Here is a 21,913-nt window from a genome sequence, read left to right as displayed (position 1 = left end):
TCTCGGCAACACCGGGGAACCTCAGTCTGCTAGTCAGTATTCGGTTTGATGCCAAGTGATTTTTTTCTTTCTCAAGAAGGTCGAAATGGAAATATTTTTTATTACCAAGAGAAGAGTTTATATTACTCTTGAATTAACTACAGGGTGGTGTTTATGTACGTCAGACTAAATAGACTCCTGCTTTATGTTCAGCCCTAGACAAACAGAACATTTCCAGTTTGCTTTGAAAGCAAAATACCATGTGCTGTAACTTTATAATGTTTTAAATAAAGTTAGGAATTTAGGTTTATGATGCTGAAAAATATCACAAAATCGGCAGGTATAAGACCAAGAGCTACGTGCGTGAGGGCCCTTAAAAGTTCGACAGGTCGGTGAATCAAAAGTAGACATTTCAACACACCAGTTACTGAATTATTGTATTAACAATCCAGTGAAATGAGAAGTGAATTATTGAAGTTTATCTTCCTCATTGATTTGTAACAGTTACTCAACGTACGGGTAGTTTTTGGAGCCGAACAGTTCAGCCTAATGAAGCCATTTACTGTGCTAGTTCTGTGTGCTGCCTCTCTTTCTCTCCTTATTACTTTATTTTGTAACTCCGATTGCCCCATTTTAGATCTAAGATTGCTCTAATGCTACACTGCAATTGTATGAGGGGCTTAGTTTTCACTTTGTTCTCAGAACCCGACGGGCTATAAATTTATCTCTGTTCTTTGAAGAAGTTAACAGTAAATTTCCAAGAGGAAAAATGGTGGTATATATCCCTGTAGAGGAAAAGTAATCTCTTAAAAGCAGAATAACCTCCAGGCTACATCCTTTTAAAGAGGGACTTTCAAACAAGGATGCCTTCAGACTTTTATGTGTGTTCTGTATTTTTCTTCAGGCTTTGTACCTGCTCTCCTGCTCTCTGTGTAAGGTTTCTCTGTAATGAGCCATCCTGCTCACACCCATTAAATCTGTAATGAAGCCATGCCCTTCCCAATCCTGATGTCATAATAACTTCCAGAGCACATCCTGGAGAGGATCCGAGGTTTCCTCAGGAAAAGGAGGCAGAGGGCCCAGGGCCCAGGAGTCGGACACTGAACCTCAGTTCCGTAGATTCCCATGCACTACAATGAAAATGAACTTTGTAGACGGAAATGCATGGGAAGGTGTCCATCAGGTTTAATTGCATTCAGAGCAGTTTTCAACGTCAGGCGCTGGTTCATTAAAATTAAACCCACCCTTCCCACACTCCCTTCTCAACGGATAATAAGGTCATTTAGAATGAGGAGGTGCTAAAATAAGGGGATGAGCTCGTGGCTCTGTTTCCGTGTCTGACAACTTCATCACCTCCCATCTTTTATTATACAGCTGCCAGGAGCTGCATGTTGATGAACGAGGCACTGCGCGGTGTCCTCGCGTGTCAGGCGCACAAGCCCTGGGCTCCCGCTTACCTGTGGGGCTCGGGGAAGCGGGGGTCTCTGGATAGGCTGGGAGCAACCAAGGGTCACAGATGTGGAGCTCAGGGAGGTCTGGGGGGCGGGCGAGAGGCCGAACCCCACATTATCCATCCTGCCTGTGTCTGCGATGTCACGACGAGGGGCTCGCGGGAGCTGCGTCTGGGGGAGCAGAGGGCGCCCCAGCAGTGGTGACTGTGGCCACCGTAAGTGAGCCATTGTGGACGGTTGCCTTTAGCCAGCATGTTTTTCTGACCTCAGAAAGTTCCAGAAAGTGTCGTGTGTTTGTCTGTGTGTGTCTTTTTGCCATTTCTTTCGGCCTAATTGTCCTCTTTCTCATTTTATGCCCCTGCTAGACCACCGCTCTTGATAAGGAGAGGCAGGTTTTCCGACGAAGACGCAACCCGGATGTGAGGAGCCGGTACAAGGCCCAGCCAGCTCCGCCCGAACTCAACTCGGAGTCGGAAGACTACTCGCCGAGCTCCTCCGAGACTGTTCGCTCCCCGAACTCGCCCTTTTAATAAGACCCTTTTACTCGAAGTCCTAGCTTAACCCTTTGAGACTCTGAGGTTTGTTTATCCCCCCCCCCCCAAATTTATGTCAAACGGTTTCATCTGATCTACCTAGCACTCAATGCTTGAATGGCCGAGCAGAACAGTGTGTTTTTCTGGTATCCTTGTAGCGATTTCCCTTTTGCTGAATGAGACTGTGACATGTTGTTGGTGAAGATGACAACTTGCTGCTAATTGGGTCCTCAAAGGGTTAAGGCTATTTTCCGACTTTTAAAAGGTAGAAGCAATGAATGTTTTTATCAGTGGAGCTAGGCTCTGCAGTATGTAACATAGCACGTGTTAACCCTCTGAGTGCATGGGATTTTATGGACAATGCTTGAGGGAATCTTTCAGGCCTCTGGATTTATATGCACATGTTTCTTGATTTTGCTGCAGATTAAGGGGTTATTAGATGCTGAGATGTCCAGACAGGAAGAGCGTCTAGCATGCTGTCTTGCTTGTCCTTTTTTTGTGGGTTTAGAACATGGCGGGTTTATAACTTAAGCATCAGCATCCCTTTCCTCTTCACAATCCTATTAAGAAAGGGACTTTTTTAAAGAAAGAGGTCTAACTGCCAGCTGCCCTGAGTCCTGCATCCCAAGTGAAGGGACCTGGGTCTGTGGCCAACAGCCTGACCCGGGATATAGATGGTGGCCCCCTCCTCCAGATCGCCTCCATATGAAGCCGTGCTGATGATGCCCCAGAAATGCTGCTTCCACTTCAGCTGCTACTGCTGCCAGCGCAGACCCTCAGGAAGTCACCATAGCCTGCCCTGTACTTGGTGAGTCAGGGTCTGCCTGCTCAGTGTGAAACATCTACAGGAAAAAAAACAAACAAACTGGTGGAAAAGAGCAATAAATTGCCAGGTGCTCTACAGGGCTGGAATGTCAAACAGGAAGAGGCAACAAGACCCTGTTCTTTGTCTCATCTGCTTTTTTCACGCAGTTCAGTCTTCAGTGTGAGATCCACACAGAATATGAAGTCCATACACAGGAGGAGCGCCCGGGACTAGGTGCCCAGAGGCAAGTGCTTTGCAAGGTGGCCAAGGAGAAAGCAGAGTGGACCAGCAGTCTAGAATATTCTCAGAATGCTTTTTAATGAAATAAACCAGCGGTGAGATGATTCCATGTGCACCTTTAGGTTACTTACATATAGTCTCAGGGAGAACAGGATGGGAGACCTAGAGGGTATCCCTAAAGATAAAACTTGCGCTCCCTAGGATGACCTTTATATAGCACTGTCTTTAGCTGTCCAGAGAGAGATTCTATTTTCTTTCTTTGGCCCAAGTCCTGTCCAACAGCTATATTTTACTCCTGTTTCCAAATTTTTCTCCCTAGAAATGTGTCTCCCCTGGAGTGTGTTATGCTTGGAATGGGGGCCTGCAGCAGCCTGTGGTCACTTCTTAGGTGCTTAGGGAAGAGGCTGGCCGGGGTGTTTGGCAAGGTGGGGTTTAATCCCAACTCAAATGTCCTCCCAAGGTTTGCTTCGCTCCCTGGCCCAGAAGACAGCCATGATAGCTCATGAAATTTGCATCTAGATGGCTGGACAGCACTCGTTGCCTCTGCTCTGAGGTACACTTCGACACCTGAAAGTCTTGAAATGTGTGTGCGGCACTTCCACAGTCAGTTCTTGACTTTCAGACACAGATCGGTCTTCAGTGACCGCCTTTTACTCTTCAGCTGATAAAAGTATGGTCTCTATTACTATCGATTTAAACATCAGAGCATGCCGTGACTTCTGCACCATGCCCCCACCCTCCGCTGCCCCCCGAGTTTTTGACTCTTTCACATTTAGGTTTATCTCTTCTGTGTTGTCTTGCCATGTAAATATTAGGTCATTTACTGAGAACACCCCCACCTATTTTTTTTTTAAGAGAGTCCTGAAATCTATCACACAACATCACAAAGTAGCACAAATCAGTTGAGTTTTCTGGCGAAGATGGGGAGGGCAGGACACCAGGAAGGTATGGTGTGCAGGCAGGTTCCATACAGTAAAGCACTCAGAACTGGTCAGAAATTACTGCTTTCTCTAGAACTCTAAAGCAAAGCACTATTCAAAGTAAGACGAAGGAGCAGGTTCCTAGATTGGCCTCAATTATAAATGTGTGAATATGAAGAAAGCCTATGTGCGGAGACCTACCTGCAGTAAGATTGTGGTTTTCCTTGCGCCTCCCTGGTAGCTCAGTTGGTAAAGAATCTGCCTGCAATGCAGGAGACCCCAGTTCTATTCCTGGGTCAGGAAGATCCCCTGGAGAAGGAATAGGCTACCCACTCCAGTATTCTTGGGCTTCCCTTGTGGCTCAGCTGGTAAAGAATCCACCTGCGATGCAGGAGACCTGGACTTGATCCCTGGGTTGGGAAGATCCCCTGGAGAAGGGAAAGGCTACCCACTCCAGTTTTCTGGCCTGGAGAATTCCATGGCCTGTATAGTCCATGGGGTCACAAAGAGCTGGACACAACTGAGCAACTTTCACTTCACTTCACTTTCCTTCTCTGAATTACTGCTTTTCCCGTGGGTATTGTGTGTATGATGCCAGCATCTTGTGTACATACCTTACAGTGCATGGCTCAGGCCTTTTTCACCCAAGTCTTGAAGGACTGTGGACCATGTAAAGCTGTGGCGTGTTTCCCATAACACTGCAGAGGGGCCGCTCGGAAGAATGCAGGGCCGTTCAGCATGGGGATCCCAGCGCATCGCTGCAGAATTTGAATGATTTATGCTGAATAAATAGTGGAATGTGACCTGTCAAGTAGAAATATTGAGTAATCAGATGGAATGCAATCTTTTCAGCACTAAGATAGCGAGATCCTGAATGTCAGAGATGTACTCAGAGGGTTAACAGACAAGCACAAGGCATGCTGATTACGTGGGTGTACCCAGACTGCTTTTGCTTCTTAGCCAGTGCTAATTTTTTTCACGACATTCTTGGGATAGTTCAAGTTTGAAATAATTAAGTGGTGGTGTTCTTTAAGGAATTTCTATAACCAAATTGATCTTATTTTTTATTTCACTTTATTAGAAAATAAATATGTACCATTATGGCAGTGTATCTCTGTACTTATCAATTTAATCATTGCCACAAGTGTCCCCATATTTTTCTTTTCTATGTATTTAATATAGCTTTTATGGTGGTGGCCTGGTGATGGGGACTGTCTTTCCTCTATTGATACATGACCAACCATATGGTATTTTCAAGGGGAATTTTAAGATTCATTTTGTTTCAGTTTTGGTAGTAGACTAGTTAAGGAAAAACTCTTTCATTACTTGCATCATGTAAACTATCTCTGTAGATGAGAACCGTTCATATTGATGAACACATTTTTTTTCCTCAGCACTGTAGCAGAAAACATTTATTCTCATAATCAATGCATATGTGATTTGCTCCATATCGTTAGAAGGAAAAGTAAGATTTCAGTCATTGAAAATGTTTTTTCTGTAGCCCTCATCTGATTTTACACATGGTGCATACTAAAATAAGCAGAGGAAAAAATGCAAATAAACTACTGAAAATGCTTGGTGTTCTGTATTCAGTGAGACCTTCCTAGAACCTGCTCAGCACCCCCATGGGTGGTGCTTAACAGGCCCGTCAGATATTGTTGAAAGAAAGCAATATATCCATAAATGAAGGCTAAAATTGCAATCCTTTACCCTTTGAGGCATATTTCAGTTGGAGAAAAGAAAAGAAAAATTGGCTTAGCTGAGAGGGTCACAGAGCTACCGTGTGACCAAGGCTCACGCACATTAAATCATGGTGGTATGCTGGCTAGTGGTACCCATTACACAACTCTGTCCCCGTGCTGAAGGGCAATTGTGCTTGAGGGAGAGTTTTCTTCATATTATTGTGTTGCCCGATAGCCCTTCTCTGGGTCAGGATCTGTCAGCATTTCCATGATAAACTTCTGATTTCAAAGGTTTTTAATTTGATCATAAAAAGGTGCCCCAGGCTGAAGTTTGCTATAGAGGGCCTGTTCCAAAGCATGAAGGTTCACTGCCTTCTTTTCTCTGCCCAATTCTGCAGAGAAAAGAATAACCAAAAATAAAAAAAGGAAATCTGGTATGTCTCCACTCTTTCCTTGTCATTTCAGAATTGTGGAAAGCACCAAGATCCAAGATGGTAGTTTAACATAATTATTCATTTGGGTGTGGGTTAAAAAAAATTAATGAGTCACCTGGCATATATTGTAGATAACATATCTTTTTCTATAATTTGTAAATCATTAATTTTTTAAAGTGCTACATGATTTGGGAGGGGTGGGGGTGGGAATCCAATCAAAGATTTTTTTAAAACTTGAAGTTGGTCAGTTCAAGGGTTAGCCTTTCCTGTGTGTTGTCTGCCATTTCCATTAGGAGTTTCGGGAAAAAAATACTCTCAGACAGACCCTTATTTTGCATGCAGTGATAGAGGGTCAGATATGTGCTTCTTTGGGAGATACGGATTTCTTTATTTAATCAAGTTTCATGAAGCCATTCTAGTCTGTTGGGGAAAATAGTGATTAAAAGCACTTCCAAAATTAACATTTTTGTCAATTCAGATATGATAAGGAGTGCATCAATGGACACACTTCACACATTTTTTGGTTTAAAGACAAAAAAAAATCAACGAAACTTGAGAACACATTTGATCACTGCAAATGTGCTTTAAAAATTGGCTCAATGGTGCTTATACATGAAACAGTAACAAATGGGGTCCCTAGGACTGTCAGAAGGAATCTTTCATTTGTATGTAATTACATACTTGAGGAGGAGGTGCTTTTAAGGCAGTCTTTCATTTTTTAATCATCTCAAATATGCAGCCATCCATCCAGTAACATTAAGGGTCATAAACTGGTGGGAAACAGGAAATTCAGTGTAGGAGCTCAGGATACCTCTGGGTGAGGTGGTCTTTATTTTCCCCTTTGGTTTTTTTTGTGTGTGTTGCTGTTGTCGTCGTTCATGGGCTTCAATGCTGAAGCTATGCGATCATTTTTCAGTGAGTGAGCTTCTAACTGGCAGGTGTTTTGATCACGGGGTTTGCAATCTCTTGCCCTTGGAGACAAGTGAGGGCTCTAGTTTCATTCTTTTTCATAAAGGAAGTGCAATCTCTGTAATTAAACCCTACCTGTAAATTTCCTCGACATTCTTTTTTGGTCCACTGACATGAGACCCTTAATGTTGCTTCAGTGTAAAATTGTATATTTTTGTCTGTGATATACTTTATTAACTTAAAGTAAATAATAGTTCTAAAAGCCTTCACTGTTGGTATTAAGAGAAAGTAGGGTTTTAAAAGTGATGATAAAGATGCTATAATGTCAATTCATTCCAGTCCAATTGAACGTGGTAAGAAAAAGACCTTGAATAGTTCTCTAGGGACAATTTCTCACTGGCCATTGACATTAATCTTTGACGTATTCTTAGAAAAAAATAAAAAGAAATTGAAACTGGTCCAAGGTTAGAGTCATATCCTCGATAACTATTTTTTTTAATTTTATTAGGAAATTAATAATAGTCTTTTTCATTCTGGGTGAAAGAAAATTATTAAAGGATTAGTTGAGTGTGAAATTAAATAGTATTTTGCTCATGCATACTGAAAAGGTGGGCTCGGAACTTGATGCATTTAAACAAGTTTCTGAAAGGTTTCAATTTGGTGCAAGAAAAAAAATGCAATGTTTCCTTTGAAAATACTGAATTTATCAATTGCTGCATGGATCAGATGGCACAGGTTAATCTTTGGTTTTCAGAATCTTAATGAAGTAACTATCAAATGATTTGTATCCATGATTAAAGCTGGAATGAGATCTGATTTTTTTCCTAATCTCTCAGTTTAAGCTAATAAATGTAGGTTAATGTGGATGAAATCATCTGTGATATATTATGTTCATTTATCAACTGAGCTTTTTTGATGTTGCCTGTTTTTATGTAAAACATGTTCTTAAAGGTTAATAAAAGAATAGTACTTGGTGTATGAACTACTACGTAATACCCGAGCTCCAATGTCCACTCCTCAGTTCACTCTGCCATAATGGGGTAAAATTTCATTTTAGTTCAGTTCATAATTGACACATTCAGTCCACGAAGGAATAACCCAGCTGTGTTCTTGGGGGGAATTCTCTCTATGCAAGGCTTTAAAAATTAGTCATGCGGTCAGAGTGTAGCTTTCCCACATGTCCTTCGTAGCAGAGTGTCTATTTCATGAGCATAATTCAAAAACAACTATTCCAAAAATGTCCCTTTTCATATATTACCTTCCCGCCTGGGCCAATGACTCGGATAAACACAAAGAAATCAAATACCATTCAGCCCGATTTTATCCTTCCACCTATCTGCCCCAGCTCTCCAGTGAAAAGTGTTGTTTTATCCGCTACCCTGTAATTAGCTGCTGTTTTTTTATAGCGATGTCCCATTAGGCAACCCATGTGCGATATTGACCTGAGAGAAAATTGCAAAAATGTACAGCGGAATCAAATTCTTTCCTGTGTGAGTTGTTCAGAGCTAGGAGATTGAAAAGTCGGCCAGCAAAAGTGACTGCAGGTCCCCTGGTGTCCTATGAAGGTGCCAGAGGATCTCGGAGTACTTGTAAAGTTAGCGATCCCCTTCCCGGCCATCTACATGTGGCCGCTGCCACTGAGGCTGTTGTTATGCCTTTTGCTCCTCTGCAGTGAAACTGCTGGGTCCTTTCTAGGCCTTCAGGGCAACTGCTGTGAAACAATAGCTAAAGTGATTGTTTCCTAAGGACCATTACCTTGTTTTATGAGGCTGGCAGTTTCCCCAAAAACCTGCCATCAGAAAAAACAAAGTAAGTGCCCTGACACAGAAACATCAAACACTACTGGCAACTCTGGGATTGAGGAGGAAAACACTGCCCTGTCGAAAGTGGAAGAAGGGCGTTCTAGCAGGGCGGGACTAGCGTTCAGTTAAGGAAGTTCTGCACGTGGAGGTAAATGGGTAACAGGGAAAGAAGCATCCCGGGGAATTCCTTACACACAAGAGAAGCTCTGCTCTGTCTTCGAAGGTAGCCAGCTTCCCCAGCTCCAGAAGGGGCACCGAGGGAAGACGGGGAGCCCCGCCCTGCCAGCTGGACCAGCCAAACCCACGCTGGCCGCCAGCTCTGCGACAGATGTCCTTGCCAGCTTGCCTGCACATCCAAATCGTTCATTCAAATGTTTCTTGAGTAAGTGCCAGCACCACACTTACTGGGGCACTTCACTGGGGTTTAGAAAAAAAAAAGGGAAACGCTGTTGTCCGTTTTCATTTTTACTATGATCAAAGATGTTAAAGACAAGGGCGGGACTCCAGAAGAAAGCTTTGCTGTTTATTCTGAGACTCCTGGTCTGGGGTTCAGACAACCTGGACATCCCATCCCATCGGACCCCGTGGTTACAGCAACCAGGATTCTCTCACTTGAGGATGTGTTTGCCATCTGCCTATTCGGTGGTGCCCACACCCTGTGATACCCTTGGCTCTGCTCCTGGCCTCTGAGGTAGAAGGCCTCCCAGAGTCCTCTCCGCCCTTCATAATTAGCACGCAATTTACAGCTGCCCTACACTAGCACATTTATTCAGCAAGCATTGTCCGGGACCCACAGTGAGTGACGTGCCGTGGAGGCGGAGATGCACAAGACACAATTCCTGTTCTTGAGACTCTCAGATCTGGTGAGAACCCTTCTCTGGATGCCCATGAGCTGGGGCACCTGATTTATCACTCACAGATGGCCGAACTCCAGTTTGTCAGGGTCCAAGGCACCCCTACCAGCCCGAGACTGGCCCTCTCAGCCTGCTGAGTCTGCAGGCCAAGCTTCAGTCATGCGCACACGCATCTGTGGCTTGCTCTCTTAAAACAATTCAGAGATCTGTGCGTCGCCCTTAGAAAGCCCCTGGAAGGAGGTAAAGAAGGGGAGGAGAGTGGGGAGCGAGAGTGGGAGGGAAGGAAGGAATGACAGCTGCCATGACTGAAGCTGCCCGGGTCTTAGAACCAAGTATGTTGTTTCAGGGTAAGAATACTAATGTTTCACAGAAAGTAAAAAAGTCGCTCAGTCGTGTCCTACTCTTTATGACCCCATGGACTGTAGCCCACCAGGCTCCTTCATCCATGGAATTTTCCAGGCAAGAGTACTGGAGTGGGTTGCCATTTCCTTCTCCAGGGGATCTTCCTGACCCAGGGATCGAACCTGGGTCTCCCGCATTGCAGGCAGACGCTTTACCCTCTGAGCCACCAGGGATGTCTCAAACCCAGTCTGAGGATGTGCTCTGTGAGAATCACAGGGCATACCTTCCTGGAGGTTTAACATGGCTTTGGTCTCTTCACCCAGGTGAGTGGTCCCCCCTTCCCCAAGATAGGATGAGCAATAAGATCCCACCAATGGTACCGTCAGTGCATCTCTTTGGGAAGCAGAGAGTGGGATGTTTCCCAAGAATGGTCTGATTCTCACACGTCACTGTCCATTCTCTCCTTGACTCTGGGAACTTCTCAGAGGGCCTGCAGCCAGTAGCGGGAATGTCAGCCTGGGGGACCCTCTCCGCCATCTGCCCTCAGGGCACCGTCCCTGGCAGGTGCCAGTCCCTCCGCTGGGTCACAGGATCCATCCTGGAATCACGAGATAGGACAGCGAACTGCTGGGGTCTGGTGTGGGAAAGCAGCGAACAGAGGGGCGTCACCCAGCGCAGTCAGGGCCGTGAGAAGAGAGCCCGGGGTACTCCAAGTTCACTCAAAATTCACCTCACTGGGATTCAGGGGTGGGGGCACTCAGAGGAGGCTTCCTGGATCAGGTGCCCCTAAGGGAGGGTCTGAAGGAGAAGCAGGAATCAGCCAAGAGAAGGAGAAATGTGTTTCAAGCCGTGGGAACGGAGAGAACACGGTGGAGCTCGGGGTGGGTAAGATGCAGGCTTACGGCCAGGCCTGAGGAGGCCAGAGTACGGCCTGGACAGCAGGGCCCTCAGACCCTCAGCTGTCACGCAGAACAGGCGTGCGGACCGGCCCCTGTGGTCCAGTGAAAGTGTTGTGGGTAGAAACGAAACAGCCCAGAGGCTGGGTCCCCAGGGCGAGTTGAGGAAGTGAAGCCGGGTGAACAACACTTGAGGGGGCAGTAGAGACCCTTCCCTTTCTGAAATAATACAAACCCTGATGGATCCCTCATGGCAGTGACAAGAGGGCAACCTCCCTGTGCAAACAGAGGAGATGGTCATGTGTTAATCCCTTCCTAAAGAGTAGAGTCTCCAAATCACAAAGCTTCTCGGATCACAGGGGGGAAAAGAATCACATCTTTCTCTCCTGTGTTGCTTTACCACTGGAAAAAAAAAAAATAAAGGAAAAAGAGAAATCCACTGACCCTGAAAATAGCTCTCTCGCTCCTCCCTCCCAGACAAATCCACATTATCACCTTTCTCTACAGTGGGGTGATAATTAATGTTCCACCTGAGAGAGGTTTCGTTATTCCATCAGAATTACCTATTAATTTTCTGGATTCTTCCGACGAAGCGGTGAACTTGTCATGAAGGGCACGTTGTTCAGAATGTGAAATATCCTTTCATTTTCAACAGGTAAATCAAGGCCAAATCAACCTAGACATGTTTAATTTCCTCTCTCGACATGGTTCCCTCTGTTCTCACAGCTGTGGATGTTTCTTTTTTTCAAGAACATTTTCTAAGTTCTCAGCTCTCGTGCTGGGCAAATCGTTTGGGCTTCGTCAATAGCTTCTATTGTTTCCTAGCTTCTCAGTAGAGGAAGGTTCACGCTGTTTTCTTGAACTGGAAAACTGAACATTTCCTGCTCAGGATGGGAGAGAGACCTCATTCCAACACTTGCATCCACTGATTCTCTCAAGGGACTCCTGCCCAGTGGTTTTGTGGGTTCTCCTGATTTGCCCACACCTAGGTGTGCTTTTCTGCAAAAATGTTGTCAATGGGTATGTATGCCTTAATCCCTCTGCCTCTCACAACAGGGCTTCCCTCTCTCAACAAGTCTGTACCAAAACTGTCTGAGGAAAACACACCAAGGGCAGCCCTGCTGGAGAAAAGAAAGTGAAAGTCACTCAGTCATGTCTGACTTTTTGCAACCTCATGGACTATACAGTCCATGGAATTCTCCAGGCCAGAACACTGGAGTAGGTAGCCCCCTTCTCCAGGGGATCTTCCCAACCCAGGGGTTGACTGCATTGCGTGTGGATTCTTTACAAACTGAGCCACCAGGGAAGCCCAGGAATACTGGAGTGGGTAACCTATCCCTTCTCCAGGGGATCTTCCCTACCCAGGAATCGAACCGGGGTCTCCTGCATTGCAGGTGGATTATTTACCAGCTGAGCTACAAGGGAAGCCCAGAAGGCAGGCAGTTGTCACCTGAGTAATCAGGTCTCTGGAATAAAAGAGCTTGAAGCCCTGCCAGCCTGGAGGTCTGCTCACTACTGAGCCTCAATCTTTTTAGTGTCAGCCGATCAGAGCCTCCATGAGTCCCTCTTATAGTAGCAAAGGTGCCCTCAGACTTAGAGGGTCACTCCTATCCATCACAGTCAAGATTATCCAACTCAACTCTCTCTCCCACTTGCCAGCAGAGAAGAACTTTCCAGGTGAGAGAGAGGCAAGGGTCTGTTGGGCCAAGTCAGGCCTCCTTCCACAAGCGCTTGCCTCCTCCCAGTGCTCAGCTCCACTCATTGGCATTCCAGCAAAAACAGCCCCATAAACCCCTCCACAGCCACATTCATTCATCCCAAGCTGTAACCTGCACCCCTCCTCAAAGGCACATCTGTTACCTGAAAACCAGGCGGTCGCTCCACTATAAATGCCCAAGGTTTCGCTTCTTAATGTGGCCAGACTGACCTCTGGGCAAACTTGACCTCCATCATAAGCCAGGGGGCCTGCTAGAGATGGAGCTTCTCCATTCTGACATCTGCTGCATCAACATTTAGCTTTAAGAGCTCAGGACCATAACCACCACGGCTTCTGTGCTGCTGCAGTTAGCAGGCTCCTTCCCCCTCACTACACAGCATCCACGGTGGGAGCCGGTACCGGAGTTCCTAGTGGTATCACTACAGTTATCCTGAAAGTGTGTATGTGTGAGTGGCACGTGCAGTGTATGTGTCTGTATGTATGGTGTGAACAGGTAGTGTGTATGTGCGCACGTGTGTATGTGTAGTAGTGTGTGTGTATGTGCCATATGTGGTGTGTGTGCATATGTATAGGAGTGTGTGTGTGTGTGTGTGTGGTGTGTGTGTATGTGCCATATGTGGTGTGTGTGTAGGTGTGTGTGTGTGTGCACCATGTGTGGGGTGTGTGTGTGTGTGTGTAGGAGTGTGTGTGTGTGTGTGGTGTGTGTGTATGTGCCATATGTGGTGTGTGTGTGTGTAGGAGTGTGTGTGTGTACGCGCACCATGTGTGGTGTGTGTATGTGTGTGCCGTGTGTGTGTGTGTGTGTGTAGGAGTGTGTGTGTGTGTGTAGGAGTGTGTGTGTGGTATTGCATGCATGTATCTGTGTGTATGGTGTGAATGCATGGTATGTATATAAGCATGTCTGTATGCATGAGTGTGCAGTGTGTATATGTGTAAGTGTGCATGTATGTGTGGTGCAAATGTGCTGTGTGTGTGTAAATGTGCATATGGGGGGGTGATTCAAACATGAGCCCACATCACAGAGCACAGCCAGCTCCCTGCTGCAGGCAGCTTAAGTCTCCCAAGCGTTTGCCTTTGTGTCACCGCTGTAAAGATGATCCCCACTCCCCCAGCGTCGGGCTTCATAGTCTGCCGTGACAGGGGCCCAGCTCCTGGCCAGAGTCGGCCTCCAAGGGCTCTGTTTACTCTCCTTCACTCTCATCCACTTCATTCTTTGCTCCCAGCGCAGGAGGCCGCTGCAGTAACTTTAGATTTCAGCAGTCAGCTTCAAAAGTCTTGCCGTAAATCAGGGAGGCGCGACCTGGCACTTGGAAAATGAGACACCCTTTCCTCCAATCTGAGCTCCTATATTTTCAGCTTCAGGCGGGAGTACCCTGTCTGCCCACCTTCCCCCAACTCTGCCGCTCTTCGCAGATACCGGATGTGAAAGGCCGCCTGCTGGCTATTGGCATCTTACAGATGTTTACGTGTGAAATCACCAGATCATTATCTTTCCTCCACGCGAGCCCAGCTCTAACAATCAGCCATTGCCCTCCAGTATTGACTTTCTTTCTTCCTGTTGCTTTGGCTGACAGTAGCATGCCTGCTGGGACCCTGGCTGTATCTCTCGAGAGTCGGGGGGAGCCCACTGTCCCCCTTACCCTCATCTGGTGACTGGGTCACAGGAGGGGAAGGGCCACATTTGTAAGTATAAGCAAGGACTCATTCTGTGCAGCTGATGAAAACTTCTGAGGGTGAGAGTCTGAAGCTCCCCTGCTTCTGGGAAAGCATCTATTTCCTCTATTTGGTTCCGGCCATACTTAAAAGCCAAGTAGAAACCAGGGCGTCCAAGAAAGAGAATTCTCAAGTTCACAAACCACAGCTAATTGAATCCAACATGGCCCTCAGGCTGGCGGCTGTCTGAGCAGAGATCTCTTCACAGGCGTCAAACTACTTGCTCTGAACATTCTCTCAGGACTCCAAGCTAAGACCATAGGTCACCTATGAGAAGGGCATCATCAGAGCTTTCCCTCCACCTGGGACACACATCACTGCACAGGCTCAGGGGTCTCAGCAGTGTGACGTGTCTACTTAGGACATTAAGTTCCATTTCCTTGCTTGGCAGGAAATGTGGCTGGTGACTCATCATGGGGGCCGACATGCCTGATGAAACAGTCAAGAGGCAGTGAAGGGTTTGGGATAGGGCATGGCACACTGAGATGTATGCTTACAAAAGACGAGTAGAGGCTTGTGTGAAAGGGGAAAAGCTTGGCAACGGAAAAATCATTAGGGGACTGGCAATATTTTAGGAAGACATAGTGAAGTCCTGACATGGGCAGCAGTGATAGGGATGAAGAAGGCAGTAAGGACATGTTTAGGAGGCCAAATCAACCAGTGGGATCCACTTATTTCTCTGGGGTGATTTGGTGAGTGTGGTGTGACTAACAGGGGGAAGAGGACAGGGCGAGTGTGCTGGGGTGGGAGACCAGCTTACCTCGGGATATACATATTGAGTTAAGGGGCTGTGGTGCGTGTGGAAGGGGACAACCTGCAGAACAAGTCTGGGCTGCACACAGGGGTGAGGGAGCGGACCAGAGTGGTATTTAAAACCTTAAAGAGTAGATGCCGCCGCCGAGCAGAGTTAAGAATGTAAGCAGAGAAGAGGGCTGAGGAAGGCGCCCTCGGGTGGGGAAGAAAATAGGGAAACTTCTGGTTATGAATCAAGTCCTGGTCATCTGGGACTGGTTATTAGAGAAGTTATGGCCTAACTTCCTGAACTGTCCCCGGGGCTGGCGATCTGAAGCTTCCAACAAGTCTGATGGATAACAGGCTAGCTTCCTGGGGTTGCTCATTGTACATAAAGGATTGGTTTCCTGGGCTTCATGCTGAAGGTTGCAGGTCAAAGTTCTGTTTTTATATATGGTCTGGTATTGTCCATCTGTATATTCGGTTCCCAGGGGTGCAGATTTAGCTTCTGGGAGCCTTACTGAAAGCAGTTTCAGAAATGCCAAGAGCGTACAGGGACAAACAGGAGGTAAGCACATATAGCCAGAGCATGTGTTCCCTGCCCTTTCAGGGATAATCTGTTAAGAGCAGGAGTAACGAAAGGGTGATAAGCCTCCAAGAGCGTTCAATTTTTACAAGAATGAACTTGGACCTTGTTAACAGGATGAGAAGAAGCCACCATGAAGAGGGTTGAAAATATCAGATGGCTTGGTAGATATCTCATATCTCATGCAAGACTCATATGGACCTCTAATTTCATCAGATCCAAAACTGAGCTCACTTTCTCTCTTGCTATTGTACTATTGTGACAGGTTTCAAACTGGTCCTTTAAACCCCAAAACTGCTGAGTTTTCTTTTTAAAATTCAAATCACCTTATTTTTCTGCTTGCATTCTTTCAGTGATGCCCACAGGATAAATAGCCAGCTTCTTAGGATGGCACTAATTTATTCACTCCACAAACAGTTCGTAAACATCTATGATGCACCAGCCATTCTGTTGGGTACTGAGTAATAATAGGAAACCAAATAATAATAGGAAACCAAATAAATCAACCCCCTGGTTCTTGAAGTTCACAGTCTAGCGGTGGATAAGCATGAATCAAATAATTGCACAAGTAGCGTTTCAGCTGTGATAAGTATTATACAGGGGTACAATGAGAGAATCTGAGAGGGAAATTTGATGGAGACAGGAGGTCAGGGAAGGTGTCCTGAGGTGAGATTAGAAGGCTGGATAAGAGTTAAGTAGCAAAGAAGAGGGTAAAGAGCATTTTGAGAAGAGTTTATGCAAAGCCTCGGTGGTGGAAGTGAGCATGCTGACCCAGGGACAATGTGGAGGAAGAAAGGTGAGAGAGAGCTGAGAGAGACGGCCAGGTGGGTCTTGTAGGGAGATGGCGGTTTACCTTTATCCTCAGAGAAACCCATGGGTTTTAAGTAAGAGGGGGAGGTGGTGATGGGATCAAATGTTCATTTCAAAGAGATTACTCAGGCAGCAGTACAAGCTTTAAGAGGGCTGGGCTGAGAAGACAGGTAGAAAGCAGTACAGATAAATGATGAGAGTAAATACACTCTGGTAGTGAGTGTGGAGATGGGGAATTGGATATTTAGGAGCTATTCTTAACAGGACTTGACCATGAGGGGTTTAAGCAAGAGTTGTTAGGGGTAATTTCCACTTTCTCGCTTACAGAAGGGACAGTGGTCCCTCTGATTCCCTGAGTTAGGAAACTCTGGAAGAGAGCCAGCTTGAAGGAGTGGAGGTAGATGCTGAACTTAATTGTAGACATGTTCTTTTTGAGGTGACTCTGACACGTCCAAAAGACTGCAAGCGTGCAGTAGGATATACTAGCCTGGAGCCCAGAGGAGACATAAATCTTCAGGCATCCCTACATGGGAACCCACTGATGGATGAGAATGCCTGAGACAAGTGTGGAGGAGGAGGAGAGGGTCCAGGACTGAACACATAAGAACTTCAACCTACAGTGGTTGGATAGAGGAGAAAATGTATAAGAGAAGAGACAGAGAAGCTGCTGGAGAAGTAGACAAGACCCAGGAGAGGGCTGTATTGTGAAAGCCGAGGGTAGAGAGTAAATTACAGATTTTTTTTTTAATGTTGGTAGAATTTAGCAATGCAGAGGTTATGAGGGATCCTTAGCAGCATTTCTCAAACCTCTGTCATGGCAGAATGGAAAAGGATCCCTGCATGATACCAAGGGTAGCCAAGAAAGGCTAGCAATTCCACTCCTAGGTGTACATGGACAGGTTATTATGGAACCGAGCAATTCCACTCCTAGGTATGCATCTAAGAGAATCTGCTTTTCAATGCAGGGGACTCAGGTCCGATCCCTGGTTGGGGAACTAAGACTCCACGAGCTGTGGAGTAACTAAACCCTTGCGACAGAACTAGAGAGTCCGTGAGCCACAACAAAAGACCCTGCGTGAGACCACAAAGAAGCCGTGTGCTGCCACCCAGACCCGGCACAGCCAAATAAATAAACGAACGTTAAAAAGAGAGGACATTCTATGAGATGTGAAGTGAGACAGATCTTCCTCATCCTGCTAAGTGAGGGGGCTTCTGCACAGCTGGTAACTGGCCCTCCAAGTCCATGACACCTGGGCCCTCTGGTCTGACAAGGGACACCAAAATGCCAGTGCTCTCAGCTAAAACAACCGTATCTCGGTAATGTTAAAATTAAGACTTTTCATGATCCTTTTCTCTTCGGCCTCACTTGCATGGGACCCTCCCCTTCCTCAGCTCCCTCCATTCCTACCCATCCCGGAGAACCCATGAGTATGTCTCAGTATTGGTGAAGACTGTGCCAACCTCACTCACCTCCCCCCCCGTGACTAACCGGGGTCACCTCTGCTTCGGGCACCACTGTATATTTACTACTACTTCTCATTAACACTCATCTCACTGGAGGACGATTATATGTTTGCAGGCCTGTCTCGACACTCTGGAGCTTCTTGGGAGAAGCTCTCACCCACGTTTTTCTATGTATCACTTAGCACTGTGCCTAAAATAACAGATATTTTAGGGCAAAAGGATGGACTGACAGGAAGAATGCCTTAGGAAGCAACTGGGGTGTCAGTGAAGAAGAGAAAGCTTTCAGATTGTTATAAAGTACTCTAGTTTTCTACACTAAAATAAAGAAACAACAATTACTGTGTCTATAAACTGGCTAAAAGTTTGCCAGTGATTAGCGTTCATCAGTAATGGATAAATAGGTAGTGGGAGTGTTACTCTACAACCTTCTTCAACTTAAGGGGTTGTTTATTTAGTTAGCATAAATCTGACTTTTAATAAGTTTTTTAGAAAGGATGTTTAGCAAGCAAATTTTACCCTGAATACAGAAAAGTCAACACAGGCAGTGTCTTGATTCTCTAACATTTTGATGCCGTTTTGATGTACTAATAGCTGCAGATTAAGAACTGTACTGATCAGGTAAGAAGAGATGTTAACTAAATGTTGGCATATCTGGAACTGAAATAGTCGATTAGGCTAATCTTTGGAAAACAATTTCCAAAGACTCAAGCCCTAAAGGAGGAATTGTTCAGGGTTGATCTTTCTCTCTTGGCAGTTAAAACGGCTGTATTATCAGCACTATTTCTTGTGTTTTGTGTGTGCTCAGTCATGTTCAACTCTTTGCGACCCCATGGGCTGTAGCCCACCAAGTTATTCTGTCCATGGATTTTTCAGGCAAGAATACTGGAGGGGGTTGCCATTTCCTCCTCCAGGGGATCTTTCTGATCCAGGGATTGAACTCCTGTGTCTCCTGCATTGGCAGGCGATTCTTTACCTGCGAGCCATCAGGGAAGCCCATTATTAACACTAGAAACCCCTGAAGCCAGAAACATAAAACTAAGACCCCCACCAAGCCAACGGAGAAGGCGATGGCAAGCCACTCCAGTACTCTTGCCTAGAAAATCCCATGGATGGAGGAGCCTGGTAGGCTGCAGTCTGTGGGGTCGCTAAGGGTCGGACACAACTGAGCGACTTCACTTTCACTTTTCACTTTCACACATTGGAGAAGGAAATGGCAACCCACTCCAGTGTTCTTGCCTGGAGAATCCCAGGGACAGGGGAGCCTGGTGGGCTTCCATCTATGGGGTCACACAGAGTCGGACACGACTGAAGTGACTTAGCAGCAGCAAGCCAATGAGGAGGTATTACCCCTAAGGGTAGTGGCTAGATGAGTTACAATTTTATTGCTTGCAAAAATTAAGTATTAATACATCAAAAATGATTTTTAAATAAAAGGAAGGCTTGTTTATTGCTGAATTTTGGACATCATAAGCAAAGTAAAAGAAGGGGGAAAAATTCCACCCTGATGAAGACCCCAACATGTTTCCTCTAGTCTTTCACATAAACAGGATTATCCTGCTGCTGCTGCTGCTAAGTCACTTCAGTCGTGTCCGACTCTGTGTGACCCCATAGATGGAAGCCCACCAGGACCCCCGTCCCTGGGACTCTCCAGGCAAGAACACTGGAGTGGGTTGCCATTTCCTTCTCCAATGTGTGAAAGTGAAAAGTGAAAGTGAAGCCGCCCAGTCGTGTCGGACCCTTAGCGACCCCACGGACTGCAGCCCACCAGGCTCCTCCATCCATGGGATTTTCTAGGCAATAGTACTAGAGTGGCTTGCCATTGTCTTCTCCAGGATTATCCTGCACTTACCTACAAATAAGACATTCAGCTAATATTTATTGAGCCCTTTAGGCAGAGGAGATGGTCACATAATTAAAACAAAGGGGCGGAAAAGCCCTCTCTCCTGAAACTTGTATTTTACTTACAGGGAAATATACATATAAGTATAAACATAATAAAAAATCATTCATTGTTTTTCACTGACTCTCAGACACCAGCAGTATCAATCACCTCTGTTTGCATAATAAAACACATCAAAGGAAAGGCCATTCTTTAGGTCATCCAGAGATCAATAATTTTGTCTGGATTCAACTGATGGTACTTCTGGTCTCCTCTGAGATGACTTCTGCATCCACCGTCAGCTGCCTGTTAGTGAGGGAGCTCTCCTGGCTGTCAGTTGGGGCAGGGCAATTGGGCCAATTGTTTCTCATCACCCAGGAGGCCAGCTTACAGGGCCAGAGCCAGAGTTCCAAAGGAGAGACGGGATATACACTCAGTTCAGTTCAGTTCAGTCGCTCAGTCGTGTCCGACTCTCCGCGACCCCATGAATCACAGCACGCCAGGCCTCCCTGTCCATCACCAACTCCCGGAGTTCACTCAAACTCATGTCCACAGAGTCGGTGATGCCATCCAGCCATCTCATTCTCCGTCGTCCCCTTCTCCTCCCGCCCCCAACCTTTCCCAGCATCAGAGTCTTTTCCAGTGAGTCAACTCGTCGCATGAGGTGGCCAAAGTATTGCAGTTTCAGCTTTAGCATCAGTCCCTCCAATGAACATCCAGGATTGATCTCCTCTAGAATGGACTGGTTGGATCTCCTTGCAGAATAAGGGACTCTCAAGAGTCTTCTCCAACACCACAGTTCAAAAGCATCGATTCTTCGGCGGTCAGCCTTCTTCACAGTCCAACTCTCACATCCATACATGACCACGGGAAAAACCATTGCCTTGACTAGACGGACCTTGGGATATACACTAGACCTCCACAGAACCAGGCTCAGAACTGGCCCCTCATTTCTGCAACAATGTGTTAATCAAAGCAGTCCACAGGACTGAGTAACTTTTAGGGAGTAGGAAAATTGAGGAGCTATGAAGTCACATCAAAAAGCATGGATACAAGGAAGTAACCAATCACAATCACTTTTTGCAAGCAAGTCATCACCGTTGATTGTAAGGTCCACCATCATCTCATTCACCACTATGAAAGATAACAGCTGCCAACTCATTGGAAGACATATGTGATTGTCAGTTGCATCTCAATTTCATAGATGTTTAACTATAGACAAAAATATGCATCACAAATCAATGAAAGATGATAGAAAGTCATAAGACAATGGGAAGAATATAAAACTAATAAAGGTGATGAAGCGTGCCAGCAGTAGGGACACATGATGGAATGTTAAATAAAGCAGTCAAGGGAGACTTTGATGAGGTTAAAGCAAAAACTGGAAGTAGGTGAGGAAGGAGATATGCAGGTATATCTGTGAACATCCAGCAGAAAAGCCCTGAAGTGTTTGCCTGGTGTGCTCAAGAAAAGGGAAGTGTGGTTGGGGTGGGGAGAATAAGGGACAAAGGAGTAAGAGATGCAATCCAAAAGCTAATGGAGAGGGTGTGGAGGGCTGCACAGGCCATTTCCTGTGTCTTTGACTCTGAGTGAGACAGGAAGCGGTGAGCAGAGGCACTCCATGAAGAGTTTTAATGCCTTAACAGGTTCGCTCCACTGCTGTCGAAAATAACCTGTGAGTTGTAATAACAAGATGAGTGAGAAGACGTTGTGCTGATTCATCTGAGAGATGATAGTGGCCTGCACTAGAATGACAGCAATGACTCCTATGAGTCTGAGATTCTGGGTAGATCTCGAAAGTAGAGGGTCAAAGGACATCATGATAACTTAGGCTGTGACAATAAAAAATGACACTGAAGTTCTTTCCTGAGCGGCTGGAAGGACAGAACTTCTGTTTGCTGTGCCAGTAGCTACCAGTAGAGCATATTCGGCAAGTGTGTAGAGGCAGACTTTCTACTTTTTAAATTGACAGGATTAGGTCGATTGCAGGGAAGATGGCGGAGGAATAGGACGAGGCAGCCACTTTCCCCCCAACAAAATCAACAAAGGAACATTTGAACGCTGAGTAAATCCCACAAAAAAACTTCTGAATACCGGCAGAGGACATCAAGCACTCAGAAAAGCAGCCCATAGTCGTCGAAAGGAGGTAGGAAATAGATAAAAAG

The 21,913-nt window shown here is 45.9% G+C and overlaps 1 protein-coding gene across 2 annotated transcripts in view; it reads left to right on the top strand.

The window, feature by feature from the left end:
- The window catches only part of DCLK1 (doublecortin like kinase 1), a 366,070-nt gene extending 358,020 nt beyond the window's left edge, over positions 1-8,050 (top strand). For both annotated transcript variants that reach the window (XM_055426249.2, XM_055426248.2), the window contains one exon: positions 1,796-8,050. In XM_055426249.2, coding sequence (XP_055282224.1) covers positions 1,796-1,960 — 165 coding nt within the window. In that variant the 3' untranslated portion in view covers positions 1,961-8,050. The remainder of the gene's footprint in view (positions 1-1,795) is intronic.
- Positions 8,051-21,913: the final 13,863 nt, after the last annotated feature.

Source organism: Moschus berezovskii, chromosome 13, assembly GCF_049115385.1.
Source record: "Moschus berezovskii isolate FMDL1 chromosome 13, NW_MosBer_1.0, whole genome shotgun sequence".
Taxonomy (NCBI): Eukaryota; Metazoa; Chordata; class Mammalia; order Artiodactyla; family Moschidae; genus Moschus; species Moschus berezovskii.
Note: the sequence above shows the minus strand (reverse complement) of the source record. Positions and strands in the feature narration are given on the sequence as shown.